The following is a 22481-nucleotide window of genomic DNA, read 5'->3' on the forward strand; positions in this document are numbered from 1 at the left end:
GTGGAAATCTATAACTTTCTTTGTGATATTTGCCTTGATTTTTTTTTTAAAAAAAAGTTCATATCAGAGTTTCAGACCTTAAAACTGAGTCTTGGAGCTCAAAATACATTTACAACAATAAGGCTCACAGACTAATACAATATATTGATAAAATGTTGGATTTTATATCTGCAGACATTAAAAAAGCATCATAATGTTGGTGTAAGATTAAAGCAGGTAAAAAAACCATCTGTTGCATGTTTATTCCTCTTAATCTGTTACAAGTCCTGACGTGTCCAGCGGGTTGTTTTTATGTAAAATTAGCGTCAGGGTTTTCCTTCCTGTTTTCAGCTCATTGGGTTGTTCGGATTCTTGAATGACAATTTGTCAAATCCGGATCAGTCCATTTGGAAAGGGATGCAGAGCCAGAACCCAGCCAGCATTTCCCTTCATATCAGCAGCATACAAATTAAAAACATTCCCGGGATGGAAACTTGAGCCGTAAAACGGGTTCTGGTTTAATTTTGGTTAAATGTGGATGTGTGAAACCGACGCAGCGCAGCGCTTTGTCCGCGGCGCAGATGGTCCAATCAGACGGAGCCTGGCTGGAGGAAAGGGCGCACGCATCCAGTGAGGGAAACACACCACCGGGAGGGACATTAAACACCAAAACACCTGACAGTCCGGGTTTATGTCTCCCGAAGTGTCTGCGAAATGTCCACGAAGGCAGAGCAGTGTGAGTACCGGAGCGTGTGCGTGTTTCCCTCCCCTCTCCCATCCCTGTTGGTTCTGGAGAAATGTGATTTTTAAAAAATTAAATTTAACCAAGAAAGCGACATGAGGGGGATTTGGGAGCTGTCCTTGGTGATGAACGCGTCCTCTCACTGCGGAGGATGATGATGATGATGATGATGATGATGATGTTGGTCGCGGTGTTTCGTTTCCGTGTGAATGATTGACGTGTCTGCGTGGCGTGAGGATGCTCTCAAGGTCGAGATGAAAGGTTCGGTTCTGACAGGATCAGATGGTGGGATTTTGGTCCCTCAGTGTTTAAATCTGTTGCTGCAGAGATTTTCCCTTCATTTTAAACAGGTTGCAGCTCTGCTGCTGCTGCCGTAGAAACAGGAAACCTGGGGTCAGACGTTGCGCCTTAAAGTTGTCTGTTGCTTTAAAAAAAGAATCCTGTTGCTGTGGTTTTACTAAAATACCCCCAAATAATATTGATTAAAACCTTAAAGGTCAGTGGTTCTGTTACATATTAATATTTAGAGTATAAAAAGACAAATAATATATTTTTCTTGCTGTCTGACATTAAATCAGAGTTAATATTTAGAGTTTTAGGTCAGCCAGGATTTCATAAATAATATTTTTGTTTGATAAATGCCAGAATAAAAGGAGACAGACAGAAATATTATGTTTTTAACTCATATTTGTTGCTGTGTTTACAAAGTTTTATATAAATAGGTCTCTCCTATAAACTATAGGTTGGATGTTAATGAACAATAAATGTCAAAATTTTTATTAATTATGAGTCATATGTTTATAAATTAACCTTTGGATAATTAGTGAAATCCCAGGGTATAATGTCTCACATTTCAAACTTGATACTTTTTGTGTGACAAAATGGAAAATTCAAAAATAAATCACACCAGATATCCAGAGATAAACATATTTAGGTGTGAATTGAGTCAACTCCAGAGAAAAAGAAGCAAAAAGTCTTGTGAAAATGTTAGCTGAAGCTGCTAAAAGAGTGAAGAAAATAATGTTTCAACTTGGACTAAAAAAAAAAAAAACACTGAGTGAGGAAGAAGCCATTACTTGAAAAGCAATATTAAAAACCCAAATTAGAGGACTGGAAATACACATCTGGGAGAAATATCCTGCAGACTGATGAAGCTGAAATGTGTTTGTCCGGGATGTTAGCTAAGCTTTTCAAGTGATATAAAACATAATAATGCAAATACAGCCTCTCAAATTTCTAAAGGACATTTCACACTGGAACTGGAAGACATTTTGAATATCCAAAATAAATAAGAAGACAAAATAATCAATAAATTGGATACTTAAGTCTTTGTGATAAAAAAATTATCCTTAAAAATGGGGCTTATTGACACCAGAGTGAAGTTTGTTGTCATCCGGTCTTTGATAGAAAGCAAAAGTCAAGAAGAACAAGCAATCATGTGAGCAATTATTGAGCTTGTTTTAATTGATCGTGCAATTAATTGCAACAGGCCTAATGGAAGCATCATGTTAATCTAAACATCTAAAAATCTAGCTTGGATGCAAATCCATCTTCCAGATCGACAGAGACGCTTAATCGTAGCATGAAATTAGCTACAAACTGACTTAATGCCAGAAAAGTTAATGCTTTGGTGCATCCGTCACAAAGTCTGAGACGAATAGAAGAACGGTGGGAAGAGATGAAAAGATGTGCGAGTGAAGAGGCCTTGATCAGTTGCACCAGTTCTGTTGGGAGGAATGGGCCAAAATTACTGCAAACTATTATGACAAACATGTGGGAGGAAAACAGAATGTTTGACCCAAGTTATATGGCTTAAATTAAATATTAAGAAGTATGTGTAAACCTCCGAGTTTCAAGAAAGTTAACCCTCTCTCGTATTATTCTGGCATTCAGATTACAGAAATTATTTTGGGAATCCTAAATGACCTAAAGCAAGAAAAATAAAATTTGATTTAAAGTCAGAATGTAAGAAAAACTGTTAGGTGTGTTTTCATACAGTGCAGGGATGCAACTATTCTGACGATTAATCGATTAATCAGATAGTCTGATCCAATATTAGAAAAACAATAAAAGATGCAAATAAACGATTTAATTTCTTTTTTAATTTATAAAATAAGCAATTTATTGCCTAAAATACAATAACAGCGCATTTCAATAGTGAACGTTTGATCGTTTGTAGCAAAGGATGCATCTGCAGCTAAAAATGTAAAAAGGTAAACATTTTCTGCTTCACTTAGCATCAATACAATGTAAAAACACATTTGTAAATTTATTTACAGACAAATCTTTTTCCATCTTAAATGTAAAATGTGTAATTTTTGTACAGTTTTGGATAAATTTTTGCTGAGTGTGTTGTTCTTCCAGCAAACAGCCCTTCTTAGTTAACGATTAATCGATAACTAAATTAGTTAATGATTATGTTAATAATCAATTCTTCATGATTAATCGTTTCAGCCCTAATACAGTGTATATAAATATCTGGTTGCTTCTGTGATTTAATCTCTTAGGTAGAGTTATGGCATGTCTGGCAGCCTTTATTTTCAGGGTTGGTCATTTACAGGTCAGAGAGTAAGAGTCTCTACTGAAGCAACAGAAACCGGGTCAGCATGTCTCTGTTTCAACTCTGTTTATATTTCAAAAACAACAAAGTCCCATAAACACCACAGGGAGCAGAAGAACACAGGCAGCCAGCTGGGCTTAGTGCTGAAATGTCCCACAGTGTCATGCGTTAAAAGCTCCTTCCCACGTTCACACAGACCAGATTTTCCCAGCCAGTACTGGGATTTGAACCAGTAGCCTTTTGACTATGAGCTAGCAGGCTGCTGCTGCTGCTGCCTCCTCTAGGGGTTGCAGTGACCTTGCTGCAGCACGTTAAAGGTCAGCTGGTGCAGCCATGGGAACAGAGAAACGGTTTAAATGTAATTAAAACATCCACGTCGTGAACTGCAGAGCTGCACAAGTGGATCCCTGCCAGGCAGCAGCAGAAAATTTACATTTAAGGCCCAGAATGTTGACTCAAAAGTAGCCGCGTGCCAAACAACCCCAACGTAAAATCAAGCAAATAACGTTGCACAATTTTATTTATTTTAAAAAAAAATTCTAAGTGGATATTTATTGTCAGTTCAAAACTTGGAAGGGAATTTTATGCCAATGTATTAGTAAGTAAATTAAAATAAAAGTTTCCATCAAAAACTTCTGAAATTTAGTGATTTATCTCAAATATTTTTGAGTTCCAAAAGTAAGAAATTTTCAACATTTAAAACACAGAAATTTCCTAAATTTTTGTAGAAAATCTCTGAGATTAATCTCAGACTTTTTGAGTTTTTTGACAGAAATATACTCCGGCAAACTCCAAAACTCCAGACGCCATGTTTGTTTTGCTAACAGAAAGCCGCTGTTGTTTTGAAGGATTCTGATTGGCTGACAGGTTTTAGCTTTGCGCCACACTGCCCCCTATGGGTTTGGCATATTTAAAACAACCTTCAGGGGCGGATTTGATGGAAACGCAATTTTATTCCTGAAACGACGTGGCGGAGATATTTGTTATCATCATTTATGTGCAGTTCTGTGTGTTTGTGTCGAGATAAAACAGTGATTTCTTACTCTGCTCTTTATTTTGTCTAGTTGCCTCTAAGATACGATACTTGCAAGAGTATCACAACCGTGTGCAACACAATATTTACCCTGTGCCCTCCGGAACAGACATTGCAAACACACTGAAATACTTTTCCCAAACCCTCCTCAGGTAAGTACTCTGAGTGCATAGTAAGTAAACATGAAGTACAACACATTAGATTATTCCACAACCCTGCTGAAAGGGATGACAGTGACACCATACCGAGCATGACAGGAAGTGGAGTAGGATTTGTGAGGAAAGCAGCATATTTGAGTCTTTTCAGGGTGTTAGCGTAGAGGTAGATGGTGATGTTTATTGATTCAGTGCTCAGCTGCCATGAGTTTTCCCTCGCCTCGTCCTTCCCAGGGGGGTGAGGGGCTGCTGCTCTGACTGTGCAGCCGGAGGGTCAGGCTGCTCTCCTGGGTGCTGTGAAGAAGGAACAGTGTGTTATTTCCTTCTCCAGCGGGGTCAAGCAGGCAGCCATTTTAGACACATCCCATCTTAAGATGTGTCATTTCCTCATTTTTGTTATCTTAGTTGCAGGGATTTGAGTTTTCCTGGCTGGCCTTGTCTCGTCTTCTCTTTTTTAGCTAACATTTGCCAAAAAAAAACGGGTGACTTTGCATGCTCCACTGAAATTATTATTATTATCAGCTGATGGTGCAATCTAGAGATTAGAGATTGGCAGCTGGCCTCAATTCTCCACTTTATTCCTCAGGATTATTCCTTCGCTGGAAGCTCCCAGCACAAATCGAATCCACCTACACTGTGAAAACACAAAATCTTACCAAGTACCTTTGGTCTAGTTTTTAGTGCAAATATCTAATTACATTTGAAATAAGTAAGTAACTTTTCAGCAAGATATAGAGGCTTGTTTTAAGTCAATAATTCCTTAAAATCAATTAGAAATTACTAGTTCCATTGGTAGACTCTTTACTTATTATATGGGAAATATTTCTTGTTTTAAGTGTAATAATCTGCCAATGGAACTGGTACTTTTTCAGCAATATTAATTAATTATTAAGTTAAAATGAGCTCCTGTATTTTGCTGAAAAGCTACTTGTAAATTAGTTTTGTCTTATTTCAAGTGCACTAAGATATTTGCACTAGAAACCAAAAATACTTGGTAAGATTTTGTGTTTTTGCAGGGTGAAGTTGGTTTTTTTGTCAGTCAGCCTCAGTACAGCTTTGATGTCTTCCTTTGGAGCGGCCTCTTAGCCTCAGATATGCAGAGTAAATCCCTCTGCCCACCATTAGACGAGCCGAGTTCCTCTGCTGGGACTTTGGGATCCTCCGTACACCTGCGCTTCCTGCGGCCGGGCGTGGAGGAAACCAGAAAAAGAAACAAAGACGAGCATTTATGGTTGGAGAAAAACGGAAAGTGGAGTTGGCAGCTGATTCCTACAAGTTAACGATTATTTTAGTTATCAAGTATTTTGACGATTAATCAGCATAAGCATAAGCCTTAAATGAAATTAGCTGATTTTTCATTTAAGGCTCATTTATACAATACTAGAAATACATTAACAAATGCAAATTTACATTATTTATTTAAAATTCCTATTATGAATAATAAAATACACAGTTTAAAATGGAATAACATAGCATTCCTTTAATGTCTACTTTTTTTAACAGAATTTGAACTATGTAAAGTTAAAAATGCCACCTGAGGAGTTTTGGACACAACATATTTACAGAAAAAGATGTTTGTTTTTTGTTTCACTTAAATGCAAAATTTATTTTTTTCCACAGTTTTGTCTTAATTACAGCTTTGAGTGTGTTGGTCTTCCAGCAGATTACTTTTTATTTGAGTCTGTATACTCCAGTCAACAATTAATCAATTACTAAATTAGTTGATGATTATTTCAATAACAGATTAATCAGCTGACTCATACTAGGGCTGCATCTCCGGATTATATTTCATATCAATTATTCTGGCAATTAACTGATTAATCAATAAATTTTTGTTTTCATATTTTGCAGATTTTTCATTTAAGGCTTATTTACACAATATTAGAAATACATAAAACATTGCAAATTAACATTATTTATTTTAAATTCCTATTATAAACAAGAAAAATACACATTTTATTGGCTAAAATGCTTGATCATTTTTATCATTACAAGTTGATTATTTTTGGATTAAATTATTGATAATTGGATAGCAAAAGATGCTTAATGACTTTTTATGTGTTAATAATTAATATAATTAATAATTAATATATTACGAAATTAGTTGATGATTATTCAAATAATTGATTCATCGCGATTAATCTGATTAATCGTTTCAGCCCCTAATTCTGCAGTTAGCTGCAGAAAATGAACAAATGATTTTTTTTGCATCTGTTTCCTGAAAGATGAGGGAAATCGGAGTTTAGACTTTAAGACTTCATTGTAGCCATTCCCACACGAACACGTCCATTACTGCACATATAGTGAGCACTGTAGAGTTTTACAGTGTATGTATGTCATGTTTCTGTATCAGTGCATTCTACATGTGTTTGGTGTCCTTTATGTTTGCAGTTCTTTCTGTTGTCTGTATGCGTGGGTGTGGGTGTGACTCATAAGTGTTTTCTCTGTTTGTATATGTCCACTGTGTGTGTGTGTGTGTATGGGTGAGAGAAAGAGTGTGTGTGACTGTTTATGTCTGTGTTCATTGTTCAAATTAATGATGTTTTCTCTCTGATGAACGGGCAGTGAAAAAGTCATACTCTGAGCTGCAGACTCTCGTTCACCCAGTTTGAGCCAACACTGCAAAAACACAAAGTATCACTAAATATGTTTGTCTAGTTTTTCCTGCAAATATCTTAGTACACTTTAAAAAAAAAACTAACTTACAAGAAAGTGTTTATCAAGGTAAAGGAGTTTACATTAAATACTGGTTCCACTGGCAGATTTTTCTCTTATAACATGGAAAAAACTGCTTGTAATAAGTTAGAAAACCTGACATTTTTTATTTTTATCAATATTAAAAAAGTACTGACTTAAAAGTGATCTATTGTGGTTCCTTGAACAGGTTAGTCTATTGATTAAACAATAATCAATAGACTGTTCTTCAATTTTATTTTTGCACAAAATCGTTCTTAGATAATGAGCTGTTTTAGGGCGTCTTATCACTTTAAATCTAGATAAGCTGCTGCTGGCCACACCCCCAACTCAACGTTTACACTCGCATGTGAAAATGGCTGATAAATGATGCACAATTATACAACCGCTCATCTTTGAAAAGCAAAAGTGGAGTCTCCTGCACAACCATCAAGAATGCAAGGAGTGGTTTCTGGACGGTAAGTGGACAAGAAAGGATTTCTCTTTTCCAGCAGCCATTGTACAGTGCATACAACGCTGTATGCTGACCAAACGTGCTGGTCCTCTGCTCAGGTTTGAGCTTGACTTTATTGAACGTAGGGTAATAAAAGAATTAACAACGTTAAATACAGACAAAACAAATTTAAAACAAAAGCAAACAAGAAAAGTAGTAAAGTACATTTACATGTTCAAATGACTGGGTAGAAGTATGAACTTATTTTTACACCCACCCCTCTTACATCTGTAGTATCATCTAATAAGTTACTATTCATGTTAACTTCGGTTTAACTTGGGTTGCTAGGTAACGGGCCGGGCTCTCCTGGGGTTGCTAGGTAACGGCAGTGGCTACTGACTTTGACGTTAACATACCGGAGATCTTTGAAACAAGTTGTTTTTTTAGACACTAAACAGCATTAACTTGTTGGCAAGAAAATGGACAGTTTTTTTTTTGTTTCTTTTTTCAAGCTCTTAGGCTGCTTTTACACTGCAAAAACACAAAGTCTTACCAAGGATCTTTGGTCTAGTTTCTTGTGCAAATGTCTTAACTCACTTGAAATAAGACAACGCTATCTTACAAGTAACATTTCAGTAAGACACAGAAGTTTGTTTTAAGTAAATAACTCCTTAATATTGATGAAAAAGTTCTAGTTCTGTTGGTTATTTCACTTATAATATGGGAAAAATGTATTGTTATAAGTTAAATAATCTGCCAATGGAATTAGTACTTTTTAAATCAATATTAAGCACTTATTGACCTAAAACAAGCTCCTATATCTTGCTGAAAAGTTACTTGTAAATTAGTTTTTTCTTTTGTCAAGTGTACTAAGAAATTTGCACAAGAATCTACTGTAGACCAAAAATACTTAAGATTTTGTGTTTTTGCAGTGTAGAAGCAGTAGGAATTTGAAAGGATACAAAAACGTGCAAAATGTGCCTCCTTTAAAACAAGCTCCTACCTGCTGAACATTACCATTAAAGTAATGAACTAAGATATTTGCAGTAGAATCTAGAAAACCACCTGGTGTGATTTTGTGTTTTTGCAGTGAACAGAGACTCGGCTCTTGCAGAGTATAACTTTGAGGGGATCAGTCCGATGCTGTACTGTATGTTCTGCTGTTAAATGTAAAAACTGCCTCTAAATCCCCTTTCTCACTTGCCTCGGACTCTAGATGCTGTAAGTCTACTTTTTTGAGTGACCTTTAAGACAAAGTAGATTTAAAAAGAAAATCTGGGCTCTTGTCATTTAAATCCCAATCATTCTGATAGAATAGAGTTTATAATGTGAATTTTAAAAAAAGAGCAATGCTCTCTGGCCCTCCCCTCTCTCCTCCCTCCACACTCAACCCGACTAGTTTTTGCTTTTGTTCTCCTTCTCCCAAAGTCCAATTTGTCCACCACCTTCCCCAGGGGACAGCAAACACAATTGTCCATCCTGCATTAGCTCACGAACATGATGCTACCAGTCATCTCCCCCCTTCTGATACAACCTATTCCTTTGTCATTAATTCTCTACTGTAGATTAGTCGTTACATCTATTTTAGAAACCTGAATCCATATGCCTGTTGGATCTCATTATTTCTCCTGATGATACTGGTGCAGTATCATAACGTATGCATACTGACATTATCTCTCTGGTGCAATAAACATGTGCTGTGACCTAGGAGCACTTGATCTAACCTCACACACATGTTTATTATTGGCTCAAGCATGTTTCAAAAGTGTCACCTCTGTATTTTCCCGAACCAATCTGGTGTCACTCCCATCCTTGACAGCCCCACAAAACATGAAAAAAATTATTTTAAATTGCAAAACTCCACCTCCAATTGGCGTTTATTTTTGCACGGCAGCTGCAGGCTTTGCTTGATTGGACTACGGCAGCCATTGAGGGACAGTCCTTTGCGCTGTCCCTTTTTGGAGAAGTATGGGGTTGCCACTGAAAACATGCCATTTTTTATATTTTTGCTCTTTGTCACCAGATACGCATGAGATGCAGTGATCATTTGCAGTTTGTGCTCATGTTTTTCTTTTATATTTTGTTTTGCAAGTCAAAACGAGATTAATTGAATTTCCGCCACTCTGAACGGATGAAGCAGGGAAAAATGTTTTTTTTTTTTTTTTACCCGTGTCTTTCAGCGACACGCCAACAGTGAGACACTGCATCCTATGTGGGGTTTATCTGGGTTTGTTTTTTTCTATTTACGCTGTCTCTGTAGTGCCATTTCAATGTAATGTGCTGTTTTTTTGTGTCTTTGTTGTCTCTTTTTTTCCCTTGTTCCCCTCTCCTACCCTCCCTCCCCTCCCCTCCCGCCCCCGGAGCAGCATTCTGTCCCGCACAGGCAGGAAGGAGAACCAGGAAGCTTCCAATTCGGCCGTGCCCATGACCATGTGTCTTTTTCCTGTGCCATTCCCACTCACCCCATCTCTAAGACCACAAGTCAGTTCCATCAACCCTACAGTTACTCGCTCCCTCCTTTACAGCGTTCTGCGCGATGCCCCGTCAGACCGCGGGGGGCAGGGGCAGCAGAGTCGGGACGCTCAGCTCTCAGAGTACCCCTCTCTGGACTATCAGGGCCTCTATGTGACCCTCGTGACCCTGCTTGACCTGGTGCCCCTGCTGCAGCACGGTCAGCATGGTGAGTCAAGGCCCCAGTGCTCCACTGTTTGTCATCATCATCCTCGAGCCGCCTGGCCTGCATGAAGCCACTGCTGCTTTTTTTGGCCTCGTTTTTGGAGAGAAGTCCTGCTGAGGATCTTGAGGGATGCATGGGGTGCTTGGGAGCACGCTGGATCCTGTCAACTTTTCATAAGCCATTGGATAATCCAGACATAATTACGCCTTCTCTTCTGTGCATCATAACCTGACTGCATGTTGTTGTTATGCAAAAAGAATTAATTGGAAAAAAAAAATGTTTTTAGACACGTTGTCATGTGCAAATATAGTCTAATGTAATGTTTTTAGATGCATTCAGAACACACCTGCACTGCAAAATCACAAAATCTCACCAAGTATTTTGGTCTAATTTCTACTGCAAATATCATAATACACTTAAAATAAGACAAACTAACTCAAAAGTAGTTTTTCAGCAACATTTTTGAGCTTGTTTTAAGTAAATAATTTGTTAATAGTGATTTTAAAATGTAGTAGTTTCATTGGCAGATTATTTCACTTAAACAAGAAATCTTTTGATGTTACAAGTTATTTTATTTGGCAGTAGAACAAGCACTTTTACATCAGTATTAAGGAATTATTTTCTTAAAACAAGCCTTTATATCTTGCTGAAAAGTTACTTTTAAATTAGTTTGTCTTAGTTCAAGAGTAATAAGATATTTGCACTAGAAACTAGACCAAAAAAAGTTGATATGATTTTGTGTTTTTGCAGCATGAGAATGATTCAGAGTATAATTAGGGCTGCAACTAACAATTATTTTAGTAATTGATTATTCTGACAATTAATCAGATAAAAAATGGCCACATTCTGCAGATTTTTAACTTCATTCTATACTAAATATTTGAAATACATTTAAAATATGTTATTTTTTAAATGTATTTTGGATATCACCATTATTTTAATTGTTCAAATAAGAAAATAAACAATAACAGCATTTCTGTGGTGTATGTTTGATCATTTGTAGAAAAGGATTCATCTGTACTTTTAACATCCACATGTGAAAAGTTCAATCATTTTTACTTAACTTAATACAGTGTATAGCTAATCTGTTGTTTGTTTTTTTTGGATTAACTGATTAATAATTAGATAGCAAAACTACAACATTTTGCCAAGTATTTTTGATCTAGTTTCTAAGGTAAATATTTTGGTACACTTTAAATAAGTTTTTAGCAAAAAATTCAAGCTTATTTTAAGTAATTAATTTCTTGACATTAATGAAAAAGTAATTGTTTGTCTGGCAGATTATTCCACTTACAACATGGGAAAAATGTCTTGTTATAAATGAAATAATCTGGCAGACTAACAATTACTTTTTCATCAAAATTAATGAATTAATCACTTAAAATAAGTGTGAATTTCTTGCTGAAAAGTTTTGTATAAGTTAGATAGATCTTATTCTAAGTGTATTAAGATATTTGCACTATAAATTAGACAAAAATACTTGGTAAGATTTTGTGTTTTTGCAGTGTGGATAGCAAAAGGTGCTTAATATAATTGCTATTTTTTTCACATAATTTGAACCGGGTGATGCTAAAAATGAGGAGGTTTTATCATAAAAGCAAGATGTTTATATTTTTGTACAGTTTTGGCTTAGTTACTGATTTGACTGTGTTGTTCTTTCACCAGATTACCATTTTTTGTCTGTTTACTCCAGTTAACGATTAATCGATTACTAAATTAGTTGACTATTATTTCAAGAATCGATTAATCACAATTAATCTGATTAATCGTTTCAGCCCTAAGTATAATCACTCTGCTCTGCACCACACCTGCATCACAGTATTTTATAAAACTAAGCTCTAAAGCATGAAAAGCCATCTTCTAGATTAGATTTCTCTGATTTGTACCTCAGAGCGTTTTGCAGACAGCTAACTGACCTCAACAGCAGCTCTTAATCCTGTTGTTTTTTGTTTTCTGTTGCTGTAATATTAAATAAATGCCATTCATGTAACCCAGTGGCTGCATACAGTATCAGGATGCTATATGCGCAGATGATTGAATGCGTGTTTGTGTATCTCTGTCCTTTTTTGTTTGTTTTTTTGCCCTCTCTGTTTCTCATCAGATCTGGGACAGTCCATATTTTACACAACAACCTGCCTTCTTCCCTTCCTCAGCGACGATATTCTCAGCACTTTGCCCTATACAATGATCTCCACCTTAGCCACATTCCCCCCCTTCCTCCATAAAGACATCATCGAGTACCTGAGCACCTCTTTCCTCCCCATGGCGATACGTGAGTACGACCTGAAGACGAAGGATTTCAAAAATCATTCACATCCCGTCGTTTTTAAACTTTAAGCAAATAGAAAATACTGAAAATAAACATTTGAAGCAAACAGAAAATAGTCTGAACAGTGCAGTAATTCATCAAAGATTATTTCCATTTCTGCCTTTTTGTTTTACTTAAACTAATTTTGACATCAGGCAAATAAATAAATACTAAAAGCAGTTTTTAATCGACTACTTGAAATAATAAGTAATTTCTACCTAAACTTGTTTTAATTCAGCCACATTAAAAGATTTTAGAACATGAATGAACTTTTTAGACACTAAATTTATAGCATCATATTTTTATCTTGCTCAATTATTTATACGATTTTAAAAAAATTTTTAATTCACTTTCAAAATTTGCCTGCAACTTCGTGATGAGTTCATCATATTTGAATTTTAACTATTTTCTTATCTGTTGATTATTTCTTTTTTTAGTTAACCAATCAGTAATTGGATAGCAAAATGTACCAAAGTGGAGATTTTTTTTTTTTTAAAGAATTTGAACCAGGTAAAACTACGTCACTTGAGGAGTTCTAGATAGAACATTTTAACAGATAAATATGATTTTTCTTATCTGAAATGCAAAATTTATATATTTTTTACACACTTTTGGCTTTCAAATGGCCTTTTTTAAGAGTCTGAATAACTAAATTATCGATTACTAAATTAGTTGACGATTATTTCCATAATCGATTAATCACGATTAATGTGATTAATCGTTTCAGCCCTACATTAAAATGCAAAAGAAAAACAAGTTTTACTATAGGTTAAGCAGATTCAGTTTACCATGTTCAAATATAATGTGTAATAGTGTCTTTGTATCATAAAAATGATATTTTAAGTATGTCCTTCTGTGTGCAGTGGGATCAACTCGGAGGGAGGGCGGAGTGCCTGCCTACGTCAACCTGTCTGCCTCATCTATGCTCATGATCGCAATGCAGTACACCTCAAACCCAGGTAACTGCCATGTTGGCTAGTTTGAAAACTGCACAGTTAAGTGCTCCTTTATCTGTTTACTTTAGAGCACAATCTCTGCCTTGTTCCAGTTTATCACTGTCAGCTGTTGGAGTGCCTAATGAAGCACAAACAGGAAGTGTGGAAGGTAAACAAAGCGCTCCCTTTCCCATCTGAAGCAGACATCTGTGTAAAGATGATCCTTATTATTCTCATTTGGTAAAACAAACTCTGTCACAGAACAAAAAGTTCATTTCTGCTACTCATATATGTTAGATTTAATGTGTGTGGAAACATATCTTGAATTTGTGATTAATCATTTCACCAGAACTGAAATGATTAATCAGATTAATTACTTTCATTGGAAGAATAGTGCATTTAAAAAATTATTTTAAATTGCAATCCAATGCACAAAAACACACTATTCCAGGTTTAAAAGGCATAAAAGTGTCTGGAAAATAAATAATACACAAAATACACAACCTAGTCAAATTTTAGGCCATTTCAATCAACACAGTCAATGTTACGCAAACATAAAACCCAGACAAGACAAAACAATATCAAAGAGCAATGGAGGGTTACTTACATATTAAATAAAAATAAAAATATTTTTCCATTACTTCTGCAACCAGTTTTATGGAAGGAAGAGCAATAACTCTAAGCTGATATTAAACATTGCTTTGTGAATCCAGGATATAAATATAAATAACTTAACTAGCAGGACACAAAATTGTTGTGAAAAATTTAGAATATTTAGAATAGGTTTCAGTTTCTCATACTTCAACAGAAATCACTCAGAAATTTTATTGAAAACCTTTCATCAGAAGAGTGAATAAATAAATTTGAATGATTTCTGGAAAAAGAAAAATCTAGAAAACACACGAATTTGTTAATGTTTGGGTCACTCTAATGCTCTCTGGTATACCTGCAGCATAAACCAAATTCAGTTTGAACTTGAGAAAATAAAAGTTAAACAATACAAAAACAAAATAATATTTTCTTTGTGCGTCCATTACTCTTTACCTAAAGCGGAAACATAAAGCTTTTTGTAAACATTTTCTGTTTCAGGACCTGCTTTATGTCATATCTTACGGCCCATCCCAAGTAAAACCTCCAGCTGTGCAAATGCTGTTTCACTACTGGCCCAATCTGAAGCCACCGGGAGCCATCAGCGAATACAGAGGGCTGCAGTACACAGGTTTGATTCCCTGGAGGCCATATTTGCTATTTTAGATGTGAACAAACTGATTCAGTATTCAATAATCAAAATTTTCATTTGTTCAGCCTGGAATCCTATCCACTGTCAACACATCGAGTGCCATAACGCCATCAACAAACCTGCAGTCAAGGTAACAAAAAAAATCTGTCGCATATCTCACTAGGGCTGAAATGATTAATCACAATTAATTTGAATAATCATCAACTCATTTAGTAATTGATTAATCGTTAACTAGAGTATGCAGATTATAAAAAAGGCCATTCAGTTAAAAATAAAAAGCCACATTTATAATAGTAATTAGAAATGTGGCTGAAGTGGTTATATGAAAATGAGCCAATTTCTTTTTTGATCAGATTAATCGATTAATCATCAGAATAACTGATAGTAAAGATTATTTTATGATGATTAATCAATTAATCGGAAAAAGTTTTGGCAGATTCTACAGATGTTTTATTTAACCCACTTAAGCCTTTTTATATAACATTATAAAATTAAAAGATGCAAATAAAAACAATTCAGTTAATCTTTTAAATAATAAGACAAACATTTTATTGCCCAAAAGCTAGTAACATAGCATTATTTTAATGAATTTGATCCAGGTGAAGCTAAAACTATGATGCTTGAGGAGTTTTAGGTAAAACATATTTATAGACAAAGGTGTTTTTATCCTAAATTAAAAAATTATGCTTATTTTGTTCAATTTTGGCGTAATTACTGTTGTGAATATGTTTTTTTTTAGCAAATAGCTTTTTTTTAGTCTGTGTACTACAGTTAATGATTAACAGATTACTAAATTTAAATCTAGGCTAAAAACCTTTTGAACCATAATAAATTAAACACTGACCAACATATTTAATGTCTATCAGTTAATCATGATTAATCCGATTAATCATTTCAGCCCTAATCAAATAGAATAACCGTTTACTAAAAATAATCATTAGTTACAGCCCTATGTTTCACCAGTTACAATGATAAATTAGCTCCTGTGTATTTAAGGTTTATTTTCACCTTTTGTTGTCCTCTCAGTAAATACATGAGGCGGTGGCATCAACCGCTTTTCTCCACTCAAAGCTCACAGATTCTCTGCTTTATCATCCCCGCCTGCCTTGACTCAACTGTGCTCCAAACTGACAAATAGAGTTGGAATGGGGCAGCAGGGATGGGGGCTGGATTTCAATTACCGGGAGCAGGAAGGCGGCATGGGGGAGGGGGCCTTAATTGGAAGCGGTGACCCTGTGCAGCCCTGGAGGACAGGGTGGCATCCAGTGAGCACAGTAAATTACAGTGCACCATCTGAACATTGAGGCCAGCAGCGTTTAGCACAGACTCAGGCACAGCATATGCACACAGCCATTGTTATTGAGCTTTAAGGAGCAGATAAATGTGTCCTGGTGTTTTATTTACATGATCTGTTTAGTGCGGAAGGACTGAAACGATTAATCAGATTAATTGTGATGAGTCGATTAATCAAATACGGACTAAAAAAAAGCAGATTGCTGAAAGAACAACATACTCAAAGCAGAAATTAAGCCAGAACTATACAAAAATATGTACATTTTGTATTTAAGACAAAAAAAGACGTACATAAACTCCTCAAGTGGCATTTTTTGATTCACTCGGTTCAAATTCTGTAACATTTCTCTATTAAGCACCTTTTGCTATGCAATTATTAATTGGTTGATACAAAAAATAATCAACCGGTCAGTATTAATGTTAAGTCAAGCAGAAAGAGCTGAACTTTTTATATGTTGATGTTAAGAGTGTTTTTGTAGCTGCAGATTTGCCATAAATGATCCACTTAATGAGCACTATGTTGGTGTTATTTAGGCAAAACTGGGTTCATTTTATTATTTTAAAGAATGAAATGAATTATTTGTTTGTTTGAATCACTTAATGTACTTCTAATATTGTATAAAAAAGACTTAATTAAAAAAATCTGCACAGTGTACCAATTGTTTTATCTGATTAATTGATAGAATAATCGATTAATCGATGAGTAAAATAATTGTAGGTTGCAGCCTTACATGGGGAAATTTTAATTTCACCATAAAATTATTAGGATTTAAAGATCCAATTTTCTAAATATTTAAATAAGGCTGCACAATATCAAGGAGACATGAAAAGGAATACTTGTGAAAATGAAACTGGGGATTTTTAATGTACATTTTCCAGAGTCTTTTCTTATTTTTCCTTCTTTGCATTTGTCCAGCAGATCTTTGTTATTTTTAGCATTTCCAAGACCAGAAATATGCATCATACTTGGTCATTAAAGTCAAAAAAAGTCTATAAAATGGGCTAAACTATATATAGAATATGCACGGATGACAATTGAAACTTAATGTCTGGTCAAATATTGCGTCTAAGAAGTACTTTCACTGCATAACCCCAAAATATTACCAAGTATTTTAATCCGGGCATCATCATAAATCAATTAAATCCTCTAGGACCGAACTTGAAAATTGGGCATTATGCTACTAACGTTTAGCTTTCGTCAACAATTCATAGGTGAAAATGAGAGCGTTGCGCAACATAAATAATCAACTGGCCGCAACATGATGCACATAACTTAACCAAGCTTCGAGGAAGGTAATTTCCCTTGAGGAATTTTAATAACAGAGGAACTTGGCAGTAGTAGTACACATGAAATAAGACAAATGTATAAATAACTTTTAAGCAACATATAGGAGCTTGATTTCAGTCAAAAAACCCTTTATATTGATGAAAAAATACTAGTTTTAAGTGAAATAATCCACCAGTGGACCAAGACATTTTTCCAATATTGTAAGTTAAAATATCTTGCTCCGTTGGTAGATTATTTCACAAATGACTAGCACTTTTTAATCAATATTAAGGAGTTATTTACTTAAAACAAGCTCTTATAGGGTGCTGAAAAGGAACTTGTAAGTTGGTTTAGTCTAATTTGAAGTGTACTCAGATAGTTACACTGGAAATTAGACCAAAAATACTTGCAAGTAAGATTTTCTGTCTTTTCAGTGTTGTAATTGTGATATGGTTCAAATGATAATGACGACTCGATATTTAAACATTTTATAAACATTATGCCTAAAATTTCCACTTTCAACAACAATAGAAATCTCTCATCTTGTGAATAAATTCTCTGTATTTGAGCTGGAAATCCACACAGCCACTGTATTTGTGACTCTTACAGATGTGCATAGACCCTACTCTCTCTGTAGCGCTGGGAGACAAGCCGCCACCTCTTTATTTATGCGAGGAGTGCAGCCAGAGGATCGCTGGGTATGCATCTGCTTCACCTCTTTTCTCCAAAACAAACACACAATCATTGCAAACTCACATCTCCTGTTGCCTGCAGACTCATTGTTCCTGTCTCCACTTCAGCCAAAGCACAAAGCCAGGGTTATGTAATTCCCCTGTGCCGCTAATGAGATCATCATCACAGAAAAACGTGCATGCACTTGTTCCTCATTTCTCCAGAATGTAGACGATTATAATTACATGGCTTTGCAGTGTTTTGCAGGATGCTTAGCGGCGCTTATGCTCTGTCGGGAAGCTGAATTTGTTGTGTTTAAGTCTCTGTGCAGCATTTCACCTCTAAATCAGGCAACATTTTGTTATTTCTATGACCTTTGCAGAGATCATCCTGAATGGCTTGTTGATGTCCTGTTGCCACAAGGTGAGCATGTACAGCAAATAAACAGTTTAAGATGGATTACTCATGCCTAGCAAAGGTTTTACATACAAAACACTGCAGCCAGTATGCCGTATTAAAGCCTTGTGCACAGCTGCCTCAAACTGTTTTAAGATTTTTGATTTTTACTGGTTATTTCTTTGGTCCTTTTAGTAAAAACATTATTTGCCCCCTGACAAATTTCTTTTTTGTGTGTTTTCATAAACAAATTTTAGTACTAGACAGACACCTTGAGTTAGTAGATAAAAGAAATTGCAGTTTTCACATGATTAAATCTTTTACAAGAAGCAAACCTCTCCAGCTATCTAAAAATCTTCTTAAAGCTGCAGTATGTAACTTTTATTAAAAGATATGTTACGTATTTATTAAAACTGTCATCATGTTGTGACAGTTAGTTATGAGACTGATAATCTGTGAAACGATCGATGTCTTCCCTCTTCCCACCAAAAACAACCAATCAGAGCCAGAAGGAGTGTCTTAGTGCTGTCAATCATCCTCATGTATGCGCTAATCAATGTGCTCAAATTGGAGAAACATCCTAGCATTACAGGAAAACAGTTTATCCGCCGTCATCAGTGGCTATGCTAACTAGCCTTAGCATTCTCTACAAGCTGTGGTAGTGTCTGCCTAGGGAGGGAAAGGAGCAGCGCTGCACATAGAGTGATTGACAATGCTAAGACCCGCCTCCTGGCTCTAATTGGTTGTTTCTAGTTTGCACTAGGAGAAGATACGTTATCTGTCAGCACATTTCAATAAATATGTTAAGAAATATGTAAAAGATGATACAAAATGTAATAAAATGTGGAACATTAGATGAGGACAGATTTCTCATTTCATCACCGAGAGCTAAAACAATTTAAATACATAATTAGACAAAGAAATATATAAATATATATATATCTGTTGCAACAAAGGTTCAAATGATTGGTTTTACATTTTAAGATAATCTGTTAAACATTTTAACACTCAACATGTAGTGTTGCACTTAAGAGAAATGAAGTTTAAAGTGTGAACATAAAAAACAGAGGCAATATGAAATGAAAATTTGTTTGCATTTATTAATCATGTTTTTAATGTTTAGAAGTGATCTGTCATGACATGAAAATATTTGTGTTTTCTAGTTTTTCATCATTCTTTATTTTCTTTGCAGCAGAGATATCTGCCATTTGTCAAAAGAAGGTAAGCTTAATATTCTTTATATTCACCGTGATCTGTGTTAATACATCTTGCTGTATTTTTTTTATGCAGATAAAGCCATATATTTACAGAAGTTGTATTTAAGGACACATTAACTTGTTTTCTCTCGATGTTGGGCATTAAATCACGCTTCCTGTTTACAGTCACTTAGAATTACCAAATAATTTGTATTTGCTAAATGCCAGAATAATGACAAAGAGAAGGCTTTTTAATTGCTTTCCTCTACATACATTGGGATTAAGAAATTTGTGATGTCATAACTTGACATCATTGATAGCTGTTAGCTTAATTCACATTTGAGTTGAATGGAGAAACATTTAAGAGCAACTACAGATGCTACTTCTGCATGAACATCTGTTTGTTCTTGGGGAATTAAATGTTTGACATATTTTATTCTTTTAATCCTTTTTTTCTTTTCAGTAGATGTTCCTGTTTTTGTTATATCTTATAAATATGTCTAAGAATAATAATGTGAAAAAATCTAAATAATCTATCATCTGACACAAAACCATGTTAAAATGTAGTTATGTTTTTGTTAAATTCAACATATTAAGAAAAATTTAGCCCTTTATGTTATGTAAAGACCTATTTGATACAAGAGAAAACTTAAGTTTTTAAGAAACCTTTTCATTAGTCATTGCACAAGATCAATTAACTTTATATTAACTCATTAACTTGCATCCCTAATTTAGATAGATTAACGTTTGCAGCCTTTTGTTGATATTAGCTTATCAATCTATTTGATTTAATTACATCTATGTAAATGTGTTCAAGACATTTTCTTAACTAAATTTATTTTATTCTGGACTAAGAAAACAGCATACCCCATTTCAAACGCAGCTGCTGCTACTGGGCCGTGATGTTTATTTGCTCTTGCTGAATGCTCTGCCACAGGCTAAGTGCTCCCTGCTGGTTTCCACGGAGACTCAGGTCTCAGGTAATCCTGTCAGGCCCGTGTTGTCTGTGGAAACAGCTGGGCTCCGCCCTGGTTTGTTTGTTCAGCACCATGTAATCCACATCCTTCCTTGATCACTCTGAGGAATTAGATTTACACCTACGCTGTTGTTATTAAACGGGAACTCTACCTAAAAATACAACATGAGGCCTGCACTGCAAAAACACAAAACCTTACCAAGTATTTTTGGTCTAGTTTCTAGTGCAAATACTTTAGTACACTTGAAATAAGACACAACTAACTTACAAGAAACATTTCATCAAGAAAAAGGAGCTTGTTTTAAGTAATTAATTCCTTAATATTGATGAAAAAGTACTAGTTACACTAGCAGGTTATTGACATAGCAAGACATTTTTTCCCATGTTAGAAGTTAAATAATCTGCCAATACTGAGAAATTATTGACTTAAAAGAAGCTCCAATATTGTGGTGAAAGGTTACTTGTAAGTTAGTTTTGCCTTCTTTCAAGTATGCTAAGGTATTTGCACTAGAAAGTAAACAAAAAATACTTTTAGGATGTTTTCCCACCTGATAGTCTGTTAGGCTTGGTTAGAATGGAAACCAAAATTGCAATGTTTGTTATATTTTCAGCTGGTGCAGTTCACCGTCACACTGCACTGTGCAAACGAACCAAACCGTTTGAAAAACCTGTTCCCCTTCTCGCCTGTAGTGGCGCTGCAGTAAGAACCACTGAAGGAAACTACATGAAAACCTCTGAAGAAGACACTGAGTAGCGCATCTTCCTTCACAAAATGTAAACAAAAATGGAGTAGCGTCAGATTGTAGCGGTTGTATGATCTTTCTTTTGTCTTTAGTAAAAACTACGAGCCCTTTCTCCCACTAGCGATAGGTTTTTGTATATATAGTACAGGCACATTACAACTATTACTCGATTGCAGTTTTTGAGTACGCTACCCACCTCTTTGTAATGCCTAGATAAATATTAGTGATATTCCGTAGTGCTTACTGCCGAACTAGCAAAATTAGCTTAGCTAAGTTAGCCTTTTCTGCTATCTAAGAAGTATGTTATACATGTACTTACTCTGCCGGTCACCAGAACCTTGTTATTCACACAAAGTGTTCGTACGTCCTTTACAAAGCCGTTGAAACACTGATTGTATGCGTCTTGGTGTTCATTAAATAATTGATTATATCGAAGTATGAGATCGGGGGCAGCTTGTCCACATCGTCCGACATGTTTTCCTTCTCCGTCTCATGCAGATCGATCCAGACAGCAGCCATTTTGTCCATGTATCTTTCTCTCGCACATTGGTCAACAGATCACACATATTTTCTTTTTGTTGGTCACGAAGCCATCATGAGTTCATTATGCATTGCGCATGCACATGCCTTCTAAGATGACGCGGATAACTTCCGGTTTAGTCTTGTTCACTTCCTGCTTACAGAGTGGTCTCCAGTCCACTTGGATCCACATTCGAACATAGTTCGAATAGTTTACTTTAATCGAACTGAGACCTAGGTTGTTAGGCGGACCAGAGTTTGCTTTTTTGTTCTGCATTAGAGTTCGATGCTTAAACCAACGGGACTTTCTAGACAAACTTTGATTACAACGGACCCAACAGGGCTCAGATTTTGTGTTTCTGTGTGTCGCTGATGAATGTTTTGTCGTTGAACGCTGAATGAAGCTGCTCTCCATCACATGACGGATGTGTTAATTTGATCGGCAGCAGTGTATTCCTCTAATGGTGCCAGATAAGAGGCTGATCAGATTACCATGCCTCCCTTTTTATTTTTAGAAACCTCCAGCGACTGACATGTGCTGTTTTCTCACTTTGATGTGCACAGGTTTCCAATCAGAGAGTAGTGAGCTGATTTAAAAAAACGTGGTTGTTCACATCAGAAATAAACAGTCTTTGCCTCTTCCTCCTCCCGCTCCTCCTTTTC

General features: G+C 35.6%; 1 protein-coding gene across 9 annotated transcripts in view; it reads left to right on the forward strand.

Annotated features, from left to right (window-relative positions):
* Nucleotides 1-268: 268 nt before the first annotated feature.
* Nucleotides 269-22481, forward strand: part of unc79 (unc-79 homolog, NALCN channel complex subunit) — a 64592-nt gene continuing 42379 nt past the window's right edge. For 2 of the 9 annotated variants that reach the window (XM_032547320.1, XM_032547324.1), the window contains exons 1-11: nucleotides 793-982; nucleotides 4346-4466; nucleotides 9963-10276; nucleotides 12375-12545; nucleotides 13445-13540; nucleotides 13630-13685; nucleotides 14606-14735; nucleotides 14822-14886; nucleotides 17926-18014; nucleotides 18371-18411; nucleotides 19577-19605. In XM_032547320.1, the coding sequence (XP_032403211.1) occupies nucleotides 931-982; nucleotides 4346-4466; nucleotides 9963-10276; nucleotides 12375-12545; nucleotides 13445-13540; nucleotides 13630-13685; nucleotides 14606-14735; nucleotides 14822-14886; nucleotides 17926-18014; nucleotides 18371-18411; nucleotides 19577-19605 (1164 nt within the window). In that variant the 5' untranslated portion in view covers nucleotides 793-930. Of the gene's footprint in view, nucleotides 716-791; nucleotides 983-4345; nucleotides 4467-9962; nucleotides 10277-12374; nucleotides 12546-13444; nucleotides 13541-13629; nucleotides 13686-14605; nucleotides 14736-14821; nucleotides 14887-17925; nucleotides 18015-18370; nucleotides 18412-19576; nucleotides 19606-22481 lie in introns of those variants that run through there. The other 7 variants (XM_032547323.1, XM_032547329.1, XM_032547327.1 and 4 more) reach the window with 7 other exon arrangements.

This window comes from Xiphophorus hellerii, chromosome 19 (assembly GCF_003331165.1).
Source record: "Xiphophorus hellerii strain 12219 chromosome 19, Xiphophorus_hellerii-4.1, whole genome shotgun sequence".
NCBI classification, from domain to species: Eukaryota; Metazoa; Chordata; class Actinopteri; order Cyprinodontiformes; family Poeciliidae; genus Xiphophorus; species Xiphophorus hellerii.